Source organism: Coturnix japonica, chromosome 2, assembly GCF_001577835.2.
Source record: "Coturnix japonica isolate 7356 chromosome 2, Coturnix japonica 2.1, whole genome shotgun sequence".
NCBI classification, from domain to species: Eukaryota; Metazoa; Chordata; class Aves; order Galliformes; family Phasianidae; genus Coturnix; species Coturnix japonica.
The window spans coordinates 105,435,777-105,452,051 of NC_029517.1; the positions used below are offsets into that span (position 1 = coordinate 105,435,777).

At 38.4% G+C, this 16,275-nt stretch overlaps 1 protein-coding gene across 1 annotated transcript in view; it reads right to left on the reverse strand.

Moving 5' to 3' along the window:
• Positions 1–16,275, reverse strand: part of SLCO5A1 (solute carrier organic anion transporter family member 5A1) — a gene marked incomplete at its 5' end in the record, with an annotated part of 69,425 nt that overhangs the window by 38,073 nt on the left and 15,077 nt on the right. Inside the window, 2 exons of the mRNA XM_032442594.1 lie at positions 1,254–1,480; positions 5,690–5,822. Coding sequence (XP_032298485.1) covers positions 1,254–1,480; positions 5,690–5,822 — 360 coding nt within the window. The remainder of the gene's footprint in view (positions 1–1,253; positions 1,481–5,689; positions 5,823–16,275) is intronic.

Consider the following 16,275-nt stretch of genomic DNA (forward strand, 5'->3'; position numbering starts at 1 on the left):
TCTTCTCCAGACTGAGCAAGTCCACTTCCCTCAACCTTTCTTCATAGGAAAGATGCTCCAGTCCTCTGATCAGTGTCTCCTACGGACATGTTCTATCAGCTCTATATCTTTCTTGTGCTGGGGATCCCATGCTTAGATGCAGTACAAGTCCAGATGGGGCTCCACGAGGCTGGCTGGCCATATTTTGATGCAGCCCAGTATACTGTTGTCCTTACAGGCCACAAGTGCACACTGCTGGCTCACATCAAGCTTTTTGTATACCAGAACCCCCCCCAGTCCTTCTCCACAGAGCTGCTCTTCATGAGTTCTTCTCCCAGTGTGTACACATATCTGAGATTGCCCCAACTCAGGTGCAACAACAATACACGTGCATGATTTTGTATGTCAAATGATACATTAATTTCACAATTTCTCTTAGTTCCATTTGCATCGGAATGTCATAAAGATAGCACAGACAGCATTCAAATAAGTGAAGGTGGGGAAAACAACATTGTTAATACAGTGACATTCAGGTTCATTTATTCTCATCCCATACTATTCAATGTGATGACACTAAATTTCTAATTTATTTACTTTGTATTGGTTCATTTGTAATGCACTGCATTTATTCATATAACATTTTATCAATCATTATTACTGGCTGTTAAATTTCACATTAAGGTTTTACTCAACGAATAAAGCAAAAATCACGTCACTTGTCAACCTTTTCAACTCACATCATTTCAAAACTAGCACTGATCTAATTTATCCTAGCCATCAGAAAATAAATAGCCCGCAATAAACAGTAACTAGGAAATGCATAAGAAATAAAATATCCTGCTCCAGTAAACTTGCTTAAACATATGAAGGTAATTTAACTCCACAGGATTTTCTTTACTTGTTTTGCTTCTTTTTCAGAAGAGTCATTATCATATGAAGGACAGCCTAAGCAAGTATAACAATTGCAAATAGCAAGGTGTACAAATATTCCTGGTAATGGAGGCCATACAGTTATATGACTTTGCTGTTTGCGATAGAACTATAGCAAACAGACTACCTATTTGTCTCTAGTGTGCATAAAACACTTGAAGAATGTAAGTGTAATGATGTCCTTCCCTAACAACTGCACTTTGTAACTTTTTAAAAGACCACCAATAGTAAAACACAGTATTAAATACAATAGGCAAAAATTCTGCCTCCAATTACACTTCATACAACCCTAGAAAATGAACCCATGCACAAAATGTAAAGCATTTAAAACTTAAAAACCTCACCTTTAACATTCTTTCCAAATCCCATAGATGCAGGAACTGCACTCTCTGCTTGTATTTTGCTATTTGTTTTCTCTTTCATGACTTCATCATCGCTTGAAACATCATCAGAGTTCATTTTCTTTTTCTTTTTCTTTTTTTTATGTCGAGGAGGAAGCTTTTTTGGAAAGGTAAACATTGGAAATATCACAAGGAGCATTGCAATGGCACAAAGAAGAAATCCACTCCACCTAATGCCAGAAGACAGGAAGAGAAATGAAAGGCAATACATTACATGAAATAAATATACCGAAGTGATTATTACAGACTGTACCAGCTGGAAGGACATCTTTGCAAAATACACAACACTGGAATTAGAGTGAATTGATGGAGTGAAGAGGATCCTCCACTGTGTTAAAACTCCTAATTAGAAGATATTGCTGTTGGCTTTCTACTGATAAAGGTATTTATCTAACAACCACCAAGTGGTTTATGAAATAGGGTCAGCATCGAATTCTTGTATATTTTTACTTTTGATAATTATTCAGTACTAAATCCTAAGATGTTCACTTTTACTTTGCCTTTCTTGGATAATTTGCAGTAAAGCAATACAGTGTTGCTCCAGAGAACACAAAAATTTATATCATGGTTAACACCAAAGATAATGTCCAAATTGACATATCAGAGCTAAATCCGTTCTGCTTTCTAGTGCCTACTTTTTAATGCACTGCCTGTTCAGCTCTCTCTCTTGCCAACGAAAAGCTCCTCAGAAGTCACCCCCACAGTTCTTCCAATGTACTGAAAGTGTGATTCTCATTAAACACTGATCTAATCTGCACTAGTGCCTAGAACATTCATTGAAGTCAGCCACCTTACTCCAACATCCAAGCTCAACAACAAAAGTCTGAAGCTCTTTGCATATTGCAGCGCATTAGGACAAATCTTATGTTTCTGTACATCCTTTACACTCTTAAAAAAGGAAGCTAGTAATTAAACATTTGTGCAAATTTTAAACATTTAGAAGTCCAGGGTAGACAGGATTACTTGTACAATAAACAAAAATGTTTGGCAACACTTTTGCAATGCAAGCTGTACCAATAAATAAAGGTCAATTCATATGCATGTAAAATGGTTATGCAAAAGCAAAGACCAAACAAACTTTCTCGCTTAACATCAATTTTGTTAGAAAGATTGTGCAAAGAGCAATTTTGAGGCAAATCTAAGTAACTGAAAGTTTTCACTAGTTTTGATATCACATAAACAGAAATTCCTCTATTGACTCATTTTAGCTAATAGAATCCATAGGCTAGAAATCAGACTTTCAGGAGGATCAATCAGCACTATCAGATGGGGAATAAATTGGTAGACTATGTGAAAATGCAGCTAACATCCTTTTCAGGATCTCAAAGGCAAAAGCTGGAAAGCACTGATCAAAGAAATGATCTGTGGCATTAACATGCAGAAATCTGAAGCCACCCACTCAGTGGGAAATAGCAAAGGAGACAAGGCCTTCTGATGTAGCATGAGATAAAACTGAAATCCAAAGGGATCTGTATGGAAGTATACCAAGTGCTGGATGTGTCACCAATGCAGCACTGTATGTAATTATGTGCACTGTCTACATTTCACATCTTCCTGGAGAAGTATCAAAGAACTTGAAAACAGACAAAAGAGTATATCAAAAATAATAAAGACACCTATAACAGAAAATGGGAGGTTAGAATAGGATCTATAGATTAATTAAAATCCCCTTGATTTCCCGTGTTCTGAAGTCAAAGAAAATATGCAGTGAAATACCTCAAAGGCGTCTGCAGAAGCCCAATGACCTCAGATAAAAGCAATTAGAAGTCAGGGAGGACAAGACAGTGCTGGAGGAATTCCTTTAAACTTCTTGCATGGAATGATGATGAAAGACAATATGGGAAGTCCCAAGTATTAAACATATTCAGTACTAGGCAAACACTTAGAAAAGTGTCAGTGAAAGAAAAGTTGATTCAAAGCACTTGACAACCCGCCAAGGGCTACTCCATAACTAACGAGATCCCTATACAGCACATTAGCAGTTTTTAAAGACAACAACATGACAGATGATTTCTAACAGATGTCCACAGTTACCATACTTGAATAAAAAAGCAGTTTTCAAGATTTGATGGGATGACAAAGACAGCTGGCCTGTAATTCAATCCAGAGCACCTATAAAAACCCAGGTGTGCAAACCTAAACTGTGCAAAACAAGGATGAAACAGATCAGAAATAACCCCAAAAAAGCAGCACTTACTTAATCAGGTCTGACATGAGATAAAGTTGCCCATCCAGAATACATGCAAAATACTTCTTAGAAAGGAATAGCTTAAGTAAAAAATAGACCTCAGAGCAATTTTTGTTGCCATATATCACAGCTGCTTTACTTACTATCTTGTCTGTAATGATAACCTGCTTTAATAGTGGAATTTTTCCACTGGTCCCTGTGATAAGAAGAGTGAGAAACCTTACAGCTATAATAAAGAAAAGATGAAAATCAAAGACATTAATTCACTTCAAAGAAGGCAAGGCTGAGAAATCTCAAATATGACTGTCCATTACCTTATCTCAACTGCACCCTACTTTTGAAAAGCACATCAGCTCTCTGAAGTCAGCACTAGACTACTTTTACATTTCAAATTGTTAGATTACATAAATAAAAATAAACTTGGCTACGCAGCAATTCCCTGCAAGGAGAAAATGTCACAGTCCCAGAAAATAGATTTCAATGGAATGAAAGTCAACACTTCCAGAGCACTCTGCAACCAGGCAATCACTAAGTAGCAAGGGACAAAGGACCAGCAAGCACACCATTAGAGTCACAGCTCTAATGAGTAGATAAAGCTTTCCAAAAAAAGAAAAAAAAAATGAAAGAAAAAAAAATGAAGCACAGATGCTCTGAACACCATTGAATTATCATTAGAAGCCACCACAGATCATGAAACTTAATTACAAGAGATGTGATAACAGGTGACACTCTTAAGAAAGTTAAGAGAAAAAAAAATAGAGACAAAACAAAAGAATAATACTGGAACACTTCAGTAATAGCCAAACCCAGAGATATAGTGAGCATAAGGAAAAAAGGAAACTTAGAATGACTTTTCTGTGCTGGATAGAACATGACAACTATGATAGCCAATTTCCTGCCCTTTCTTCAATCCTATTTATATCATTTCTACAGGCACTCCTGTGCCAAACTGAAATCACCAATATACCTGTCCTTGGTGATACATAAAATCCATTTAGTGGTTTAACAGAACATCTTCCAAATGCAAAAAAGGACTCTCTCTTGCAAGATCGGGCACAGTAGATATTCTCAAAGCCTGAGCACAGACCAAGTTGTATGAGGTGACCTCTCACCACTCCTGCTCAGTGGCTACAGCCACTCTCGTAGGATATCAAGGACCCATCCCTTGTAGTCACTCTTCTGAGGAATGGAAGCTGAACTTCCATTAATCCATGAGTAAGGGCAGACATTTTTCTGGCTATTCTCTCTAACAAACGTAGCCAAACCCAGCTGTAAAGCAGCAACAATGGCAGTCCATCTGATGCAGAACAGAGATTGGTACAAATGGCTTGATAAGTGGCCAACTGGTATCCTTACAAACATGTGAAGCATAAGAATTTTAATAAAAATGGTTTTTTTGCTCTGGTTTAAAATCTTTTATTCAAAATTAGCCGGAGTGTTTCTTTAACACCACAGTACATTCACACCACAGATATTTTCAGTGAGATATAAATGAGAGCACAGAGCCACTAACCCCAGGGTCAGGTTAACTGAGCACTCGGGTTTCTTTGTCTCTCACTGAAAATTCATCCAAACAGTCCGATACATCAATGCTCTTGGGCTAAATAAACAAATAAAGCAGCAGTAAACCTTCAAAGGTCTAGGAACACTCCAAGGAATTAATGTTTCACATCAAACTGTGAAGATTGATCATTGTAGGTTAAACAGAAGCAGGTATAGTCTGACTGAAATGTCATCATGACAAGTACTTATCCAGTGCACCAGATATGAAACTGTACTCTATACCATACCAGGGTCACGAATCAGAAAAACTCTATCAAAGACATGCTGGAAAGCAAAAGAAGGGATGTATCAGGAAGGACTCAGCCCTGGGCAGCAGCATCTCAATGGTCTCCTAAACATAGCAATATCCTGTCCTGCCATTTCTGTGCTGGGTGCTGTAAGTCATACCCATCATGTCAGTCAGAGCAGCTCCTGGCACAGTCAAAACAGATTTTCCATTATATGTGCCCCTGTGTTTCTGTGGCAAGCATTTCCCCTCTGTCAGGAGCTAGCATGCAACAGTTAACTGAAATCTCTTCTTCCTTGATCTAGTTCCATAGAGTTAAATAAGTCCTCAAGGGATAAAGTTGCCCCCCCTGCCTCAATTCCCTATTGGTAAGAGTAGCCCTGAAAAATGCTTGACTCTTACCAGTTTCCAATGAATCGGGGATCATTCTGGTCAATATAAACAGTTGTCCTAGGATCAACATAGAAACCAATGAGAAGTCCTCCCAGTAAGTAGCCAGCTGCAGGACCAAGTGCTCCCATGACATACATGATGGCTGAGGAAATAAAAGATCCAAGTTGTAAATCAGTAAACAGAATGCTTCGTTACTCATTTGCATGTAAATTATGGATCCAAAAGTAAAAGATGTCTCATCAAGCAGAAAATTCTGAACCCAGAATTTGCTTCAAAGAAACAAACATAAAAAAATCTTCAAAGGCTTTGCATAAAACAAAGTATTAATAAGAAAAGTACTGTTTTCTGCACATTTTCAGTCAAATTACAGATGGAAAAGTACACTATTTTGGATGGGAAGCATATATGATTTTGACAATATTTTTCAACATTTGTAACTTTTCTTTGAATACAATTTCTTTTTGTATTTGTTTTGATTAAAAACAGATCTTGAAACATAAAATATAATCAACAGTAAGCAAAAAAAAAAGCAATGGATAAAACTTACATAAGGCAACAAAGCACAAAGTACAACATTCCAACATAGTTACTGTCAGACTAATGTCGGATTTAAAAGAACCAAAGTTTAGACATCAAATATTCCAATTTTTGGAGACTGACAGAATGGCCTTTTTATCCACACAGCCATGGACTTGGCCCTGTCGTACACACTGACAGCAACAAACCACATATACCATATTTCCACAGGACTCCTTCCTTGTTCAGAAGATTTAAAATTGTAATGCTATTTTTAAGGAAACTTCCTAATTTAAAAAGCTAGTTAAATGAAAATCTCACATGCAACAATGCAGACGCTTATTTTACAACGCCTTCACCATCTCACTGCTGCATGACAGCAAAATCTTTATCTTGAAATAACACTTGAATATCGCTTGAAATAACAGAGAAAATTGGAAAATTCTGTGATTCTATGATACTATGATTCTTCCTTAATGCATGCTGCAGCACCCACCCATTTTAAGATGTTTCCATCCCATGCATGAAAGCATGAAATACTGAACAGGTTGTAAGTGATGACCTTTGCTGCACACTTGCCTGTCTGGTTCCACAAAAAACCCAAGATCCAGTAGAACAATAACACCTGTGTTATGGTTTTGCAATTTGGTTGGTGTTGGTATTCCACATCAGAACACCATGCCTAATAATGGGAGTAAAGGGGACAAGTTTTTTTTCTGTGAACTGCCTTAATGAGCATGTGGGGTGGGGCACCGGAAGGGAAGTGAGGAAGGGGACGGGGTTGCTGGACCGGCTCCCTGCGAGGAGACAACGTGGTCAGACCTTCCTTGCCTTCCACAGCTCCATCGGTGAGATTTGGGACTTGGTATTCTCTTTGTTGAAACTCTCTTGTTGTTGTTTAGTGTTATTAGGTTATTAAACTGCCATTCGTTCTCAGATCACCTTTTTCCTCCCTCATTTTTTTGTTAGACCTAATCGCAATCTCCCTTCCCTTCCCCGTCTCCCTAAACGCACGTGGCCGGGCCGCGCCGGGCCCGCGCCGCACTGCCGCTAGAGAAAAGGGGGGGGGCTTTTGTTCGTGCTGCCCCGGGTTTGTGCCCCACTGTCCCGGAGTGAGCTCTAGAGAGAACTCCGTGACACACCTGTCAGGGGCTACAGTCTCGCTATGCAGCACATCAGAAGAGATCTTGTAAGCCGATCACATAAAAAACATCATCTTTACTCTGAAATCTCCATCTCTGCATGGTTCTGGTGGAGCAGCCAGCCTCTCTGGTAGCCCCCATCCTGTTAGGTCCCACCTTCGATCAGACAAGCACAATTCTGAGGCTGCAGCCACTGAGGGTGCATAAAGGAGCTGTAGGAGCCTGCCTTTCTATGGCAGCACTTAAAACAAATAATATCTCACAAACAAAATAAATGAAACCATGAAATCTGCCTGATTAGATGAAAATACCTCACACATTTTCATCCTGTGTTTTAAAAGAAGAGAAAGATGAAAATAATCTCAAGAGTAAAAGGGGCTGTTTCTCAAAGACCTACATTGCAGAAAAAAACCACCACAAAAGCTACCACAAAAAGTAAACTTTCTGCATAAAAAGTATTTTTCGGACTACAAATTTATTACTTTTAAGTTACTCCTTCTAAAACACATTTCAATTTGTACAAAGCTGTAATTTGAAATAATGAGATTTCTCTCAGGTCCCTTTTGCCTAATGGTTTCCAGAACTGTGTTCACTATTTAAATGTATTCCAGCCATGTTCCCTTCTGCCTTGATCGCAAAGGATTCTTTGCACGTGCAAAACGTTCCATCACACATTATAACACCACTGCTTAATGGTAAGTGATTATATAAACTGCACAGTAACCGTTACTTGTATAATTCGCATCATAAGCAGAGAGGAGAAAATAAAAAAAATCCACACCCATTGTAATAAATTATGTTCAATGAACATTTTCTTAGAAAATTGATTCAAAGAAGTACAGTCAACTCAGGTCTCTAAAAAGTTTACAGAGAGAAAACACAAAGGGAGTAAAAGAGTGACCTAATCCATTCATTTCAGCATTCAGAAAAAATACTTACGCTGCAATTATTCAGCTTCAAGTCCACCACTAAAAAAGGGAAAATGGAGCAGATGCTTGGGCTCAGCAGCACTACTCAGCACTTGTGCTATGTACACCTGATAACTTCAGAGACTGTTCGTATAAGCAGAAATTCTGTGCACTAAAGATAAAAATAACAGTGTACATTGCATTCCATTAGAGGAGGTGATGCTGCTGACCATTTCAAAAGCCTTTTCTAATTACCACTGTTCAGGTTTCAAGACTTCATTATTTTTAATACAGCTTAAAGATAACATGCAACATTCTGAATATTTCAGAAAACAGGGATATCCCAGACTGGTTCAGGGCATAAAGGAAACCATAAGCTCCTGAGTTCACAACTTCTATTTCAGCATACCACAACATCTTCTTCAGTACCCAGTAACGGTCACAATCAAAGACCAGATACCAGGTGTAACAAATTGATCCCGATACACCAATGGAGTATGGCAAGTAAAGTATTTTGATATTTCAAAATGAGGTACTTTGACAAAATCTGCCCCAAAATGCTAAACCTTGCTGTGAAAGTGATGCTATCTCTAAGGTATGGCCTAAGTTAAGCCAAGGGTGGTTCAGGTTGTATGTTAGGAAAAATTTCTTCTCAGAATGAGTGGTGAGACATCGGAACAGGCTGCCTAGGGAGGCTGTGGAGTAGTCATTCCAGGAGGCATTCAAGAAATAGATAGATGTGGCACTGAGGAATGTGGTTTGGTGGCATGGAAAGGTTGGTGGTTGGATTAGATGATCTTAGTTGTCTTTTCCAACCTTAGTGGTTCTATGATTCCAGGAGTCAGCCTGGCAGACTGCTCTGGGGCCCTGAAATTCTCGTCACAGACTCTATGACAATCCACCCCAAAGCCTAAGAATATTGACTCCTAAGCAGGCCACCAATATTACCAGGTGATAGAAAGAGGAAACTAAACTGGAAATAGATTTAGCCACAGCATCAAAACTGAACTCTCTTCACAAACAGAAAGTTTGTGAAGGTTTTTCCCAGAAGCTTGCCTAAGCTTGCTGCTGCTGTGATGTAGGGTTTTCTGTCTTCAAACCAAAGCACTGGTTAGCCTCCTGAAATTACATTGTATTTAGAAAGATCCTGCATGTTTTTGTTGTTGTTGTTGGTTTTTGGTTTTGTTTTTTTTTTTATGTCTCCTTTTTCTCTCAAAAATTCAACTTTCTGGGGAGGAGATCACATCAGCAATTACAGCTCATTCTCTGGGCTTCTCTTCAGACTGACCTGGGACAGATTTTCCCAGCCCTCTCAAACCTGTTTTCTCAGAACATAGTCCTAACTCAATTCACTTAGTTAAATGCTTATTTGCTCCCATGATACCCAGCCACAGATACTTCAATTCCTTTGATTTTTTTTCTTTTTAACCTAGGGATGCCCTCTACCTCATTGAGTATACCACTGGCATGGCATGTTATGGTACAACACCGTTACCACCAAGTTTAGGTGTGCAGTTTCCACTTACAGCTGGCTATGGCTAGCCACGCTTAGCCACTAACATCTATCATGGCTAAGACTCTAAATGAGAGAAGAAGGGAGTCAAAGCAACTGTAATTGAATTACACATGGAATTCACCTACCAAGTAAAAGAGAATTAAGCAATATCATTTTTATCCATTAAAAAGTTTATCCCAGGACATGTTTCAATGAATACATCCACTTTGACAAAACAAAAATATTGTCTACTGCTTCTGATTATAGGACTTTCTTCTTCCAGAGAGGAAGAATCTACATAGACCCTATTGTATCAAAGCCTCTGTGATTACAGTAAGATGGACTGAATCCTCTGTGGGTCTAAAACTCCCTGTGCTCACAGTACATGCATAAAACAGCATGGTTTCCAAAGGTACTTTTTCAATCTACTCACTCTACAATAAAAACATACGTAAGCAGAGGTCAAAAACATTCTTGGAAAGTCCCTTTCCTCCTGCAGTCATACCAAATGACAACCAGCCTCTATGCATTTTCAGTAAGAGGGTACACATCCCTATAGCACCATAAAATGCATACCCCTCCAACTGTGCCTTTCCATGTTAGTAATGCTAGCACCAATAAAAGCAGCAAGCACTGTGTTCTGCCTAAATGAATAAAAGTCCACGTTAGTGGTCTACACCAGGCCATCTGGCTCCTGGGTTCTAGACAAGTTACTTTGGTTTAAGAAGTAAAAACAAAGCAATACATTGCTCAGTCCTTTGCCTGTTCTCTGTGTGCCCACATCACCACACAAAGTTTAGCACTGGATGGAGAGAAACGCTTCTGAAAGACCCCACTGTTACAGTCTTGGCAGCACATCACCACAGTACAACCAACCATTCACTTCATACATGTGTAAGACAAGCAGAATTTGATCTTTATTCTACTTGCAATTAAAGTTTAGAATTTGCAAAATCCTGCAAAGTATACAGTGCTCATTCTGGAGGGATCTTTTTGGCTTGCATTTTTTTTTTTTTTTTTTTCTGTCAGGACAGTAATGCAATTTTGGTAGATTTTGCAGGATACTTTTTCAGTGAGATACAGATATAATCTTTTTTTATCTGTAGATTTCAAATTTTTACTCTGAAAGATTAACTACCACCATAAAACGAAGCTGTAGATTGGAAAGCAGAGATACAAAGGATAAAACAAATCACCTACAGTTATGTAGCAGAGTGGAAAGGCCAGGAGTACAATTTACTTCCCCAAAGCAATAACTGTGTCCTGCCTGCTGAACAGCATTCATCCTGAAAGAACAGCAAGGGGAGAATAAAAATGACTCAAAAAGAAAACACTCATAAATTCCCAAGTAAAAGCCTGTGTTTATAGGCTACCTGTTTACAAGCAGAGGAATGAGCTTTAATAGATACGACAAGATGAACCTTGTATGACTGAATTTTCTATATGTTGGGAGATTTAGATGAGTGAATATATGTGTGTGTGTGTGTGTGTGTGTGCAGTTTTATATCTGGGAACTACAAGGGGATATCCTTTCCATTCTGGGATTTTGATAATGGCCATAAGTTGTGCCAGGTAAGGTTCAGATGGGATATTAGGAAAAATTCCTCAGAACAAGTAATGAGGCAATGGAACAGGCTGCCCAAGGCAGTGGTGAAGTCACTGAGGTGTTTCAAGAAATGTGTGGATGTGGCACTGAGGAACATGTTTAGTGAGCACAGTGGGGACGGGCTGATAGTTGGACTAGATGACCTTAGTGTTCTTTTCCAACCTTAAAGATTCTGTGATTGTATAAGCAAAAGAAGCACTGTCATGGTACGATAGCATCCTCTCTATTCCTACTGACCACATGTTTCCTACAAGAGCTGTGCTATCACTGGGGAAATAAACAGCAGGGCATTCCTTCATGGGAGCGAGCGGGTCCTAATTCAGACCCAGCACAATGCTGGCAGGCAGAGGCCAGGATGGGCAACACATCTGAACCTCAGCCCAGCACTACTCCATCTCTGTTATGTCCCAGTACCAGCAATGGCGTAGCAAGGAAGAAGTGGAAAGCTTCCAAAGAAACACAGCTCACAGTCAAAAGGCACGTTTATTTCCTCTGTTCTACATTCACCCATGGAGAAGCTACCCCAGAAACATAACTTTTAACCACTCTTTTGAGCCTGAAGAAAGAAAACTGAGTGCACATACAAGCAGAACCCAAGAATGCTTCACAAAAGCCTTGAAGTCAGGAAATCATGCAGTTCACTTCCTTCTTCATGAACACACAGCCAATCCTACCTATACATGCTTTAGGATTTTTTCTTTTATGTGGTTGTTTGCTCAGGAAAAAAACAGTGCTCAAAGCATTGTTGTGTATCAGCTAACAAAGTAAAGTTCAAATCTTTAAATCACTTCCTTTCAAAACGTATTAGCATTACCACAACTTTAAGTCTATCAGATCCAGGGTTCCACAAAATAATAAACAGAGCAAGAAAGCTGTTCCACTAGCTTGACTTAGTCTTTGTATAGAATATGTTTGCTAACATTTTTGCGAGCAGATGCAACAGATCTGAGAAACCCATTTGTACAGCAGCATAGCCAGAGCACCATTTTACTTGCCTGCCACACAAAATTAAACGAACAGATGCTTACAACTTCATTAAAAAAGAATCTGAAAGTTAAATGAAATACTAATATGCCCAATGACTTGCCAATGACAGATGAAAAGCTTTAAACTTTTAGTTTTCTCTCACATATTGGTTACTAAGATATCACTTCTATCAAAACATCATTAAGAATCTTATAAAGCTCTTATTTCTGAACTGTGTTATGCGTTGCATTCTAAGAGTACAGTCATCTTCTCAGGATCCAAATCCAACGTCACAAAACACAGGGAAATAAGCCCAATCTTAACACACAAAAATGAGCTGCCTATCCCTGTGTGTACCTCTCACATATGCCACCCCTGCAGTGCTGCTCCATGTCACACACTGTGCTGCAGAGCACAGCACTCATTAGATTACACTACTGATTATGTGCATCCAAAGCAAAATTTTAAAACACTGAAAATACTGAAGAATAAAGGCTTGTATTTGTGCAGTGTTGTTTCAGCAGTAGAGAAGCCTGGCTTGAGAAAATATTGCCCCTTTCAAATTCAAGAGCCAATTGCAGACTGTCCTGTTCTTTGTGATAACTCTGTTTCATTTAGAAACACAAATACTACACCTTTTCTGTTTCTGTAAAAATCTGGCTTTTTCTGTCTTTATGTTCACCTATAAATAAACATTTGCTGGAACATTACTGAGCACAATTTGTGGTTATTAAGTAAACATGGGAAAGATAAATCTGCTGCAAGAGCTTAGTGGAAACAGCTGAAATTTCATGTGCAGTTTCGAAATCAATGTGGTTAACCAAATTTAGACATCATGCACAAGAAAAATCTTGGATCAGATAATTAACCATAGCAAGCATTATCAGATTTTAAACAAATTTTAAGGGAAGAATTTTCAGTTGACAGCACTACAAAAGTGCACACTGCTATCTCTGATTCTAAGTACATGGAAAGCCCCACAGATGTACACGGTTTGCGTGACCAAAGATGAGCTTGTCTCTGCTTGCATGATCAGAACCAAGATTGAAAACAAAGATGCTCTGACATTCTTCCTACAGATTAAGAGGTATTAGGCGCTTTAGGTTCCCTAAAGAAATGTTTTTACAGAACAGAAGTGTCAACAACTACTTGAATGCATAAATAAGAGAAAAATAAAAACTGTCTTCCTTAAACTTTGGAGTTTTTTCCCTCATGTGTAAGAAATTTTGATTTGGAAATGCACATTTATAGAAATTTAACTCTCAGACAAATACACACCCTACTTTTGCTGGATGCAATGAGAATGTCTAAAGATGAACTGAAAACAAAACTTTGCTCCCAGCTGTTTTTCTCATGGAAATCAGTTATCAGAAGCCTCCACATCTCACCTCCCAGTTTTTCAAGTCTGTCAGTATGCTGAGTCATAAACATAAGAGAACAACTCCTGAGAAGGCCACTAGCTGTGAGCTCCCAGACTCCAATGTTTCAAAAAAAAGTGTTACTTGAGATGCTTTCTTCTATGAATATCTCTAACGAGTGAAACCAAGCAAAGACATCAACCACTCTGTAAACACCTAGTGAGTGCCTCCTAAGTCCCTTCCAAATTCTTGACCTCTCAGCATCCCAAAATTACCTTCAAAGAAATGTCATAAAAGCAACATACATTCCCATACAGGAAATGATCTACTGTATATAATTATTAGCCTAAATTCTAGCCAAACTACTGCTGTAAATCATTTTAGAACTTTGATCTCCAAAGTCCAAGCAATGACATGTTAGATAATTGGTCTTATTCCCCATTCATTCAAACACTGAAAGCTAGTGAATGTATTATTCACGCAAGCAGGATCCTGTAAACTAGTGGGCTCCTCTCATGAGGCGCTTCTGCCATATTACTCAGCTACATTCCTAATAACAGGAATGACGCTGAAGCTGTCAGCTGCCTTAAAGAGATATTGAAGCTGCCCCTTGACTAATAGTCATTGTTTCTGTTAAGCCATGTCAAATGGGAATATCTCATCTCTGCCTCCTAATTGCATGGCTTTGTTTTTTTAATTCTTTGGCAGCTGAATGTGCATGCACATGCATCTAATTTTCATTGAGGACTATCGCCAAGAGTAACTTTGAGCACACACTTGTGGACTCCACCAATTCCAGTCTCTTCAAACAAAGTTTCCTTCTTTAACAACACTTCTAACTGAAGTGGAGAAAGGCTGGCTTGTTCATTTGCATCTCATCTCCTCTTTGGATTATCATAACTGTGAAATATCAAACTGTGAGGGCTGAAATTGGGTCTCTGCAAGCAGATCTTACCATGTAGATCACCAATAATTAAATGTATTTCCAAATTACGTGATCTTCAAATTGCAATGAGAAAACTTGGTGCACATCCACCACACCATTAGAACCCCAAAGGAATATTTCAGAATATTTGCAACTGTCACAGTTTTACATCACGTTCAGGCAGAGGGAGCAGACACAAATATATCATTCTGGTCTTCCTGTTTTGGGCAGTGAGATCACATATATTCCCAGTAGGAACAGAGAAGAAAAGTCTGGTGAGATTTTTTCAGGCATAGGACCAGACTTGAGATTACCCCAGGCACCCAGGAAGAACAAGGAATACTCACCAGTTTCTTAGCAAACTCTACGCACCTTAAGTACTTAATGTCAACAAATCCAGGCCTTACTGGTTTTTGTGTACAAATCAGATAAGGACACACACAAGTTTCAGATTTGCAAAGTTGGACACAAATTCTGTAAAACTGGTGCAAAAACCAGAACCCTTGTGCCTAGGTATTTAACTGAGAAAAAAAAAGTGAGAAAAACTAAATATTCCCTGAAAAGAATATCTGACTATCTGTTGATAGTCAAAGAATTTCTGTATACACTTATTTTTCCTACCAGTAAGACAATGGAACAAAGACGTAAAGAAGGAGATTATTTGAATCAATTTTTATCACAATTAATTTCCTTTCAAAAATTGGTTTATGCCTAGGAGGCACAGGTTAATTACTGAAAATGCTGGTGATTGCTTTTCCCTCTGCTATCTCTACCTAATAGCAAGCAAAGAAGGGCAAGCCAAATAACATTTCTTCTTGTTTTCTTTGCAAATTGTACTTACATTTTCATTTCTCAACTGAAACAACAGGAATTACAGTTCATTACTCATATCTAACTGAAAATCTGCCTGTAAGCAAAAACATATTATTCCAGTAATTTGCAGATGACCTTGTTAGCTTTATTAATGTTCATTGTGTTGCTAAAGAAGTTATTTTTCTACATTCACAATAGGATGAAATCTGCAATAGACTGAATAAAATCGTATTAAATAACAACTAGGAAAGTGAAATGCACAGCCCTATAATCATATTTGAAACCATCTTAGAAATATTATAACAGGATGAAGACTCTGGAAAAAAAAAAATTGTCATCCATATGTATGTTATAAATACTGGAAGCTATTTATTTTGGCTAACAGACAACACCACTGTTTCATGAAAATCTACAAAGAATCAAAATTTACCCTTTGTTCTCCTAGGAAGCGTTGTTTGAGTACTGTCACAAAACTTCCATTACCCTGAAATATTTGTTTCTGGAACAAAACCTGAGTTTTGGTTTCCAGATACATGTCCCTCTCCATCTCTATGACTCCATAGAGGGATCTCAAGACAGAAGTGTGACTTCTTTCACCTCTTTGTTCTGCTTGAGTTAAGCTGAGTTTTTCAGTGCAGCACTAGGAAAAGCAGGAAACAAAACCAATTTCTTCCCCGTTTAAGCAATCTCCACACCAACAGCACATAGATGACAACAATGTCAGGTTGTCTTCTCCACCACTACCCACACAACAAAAAGCTTTTGGCTTTCACACAACAGTAAAATCTTCTTATGGCTCTAACCACAATTTCTAATAGAATTCGGGCAAGAGAATTATAACCATTGACACAGAGATGCTGCTTAGC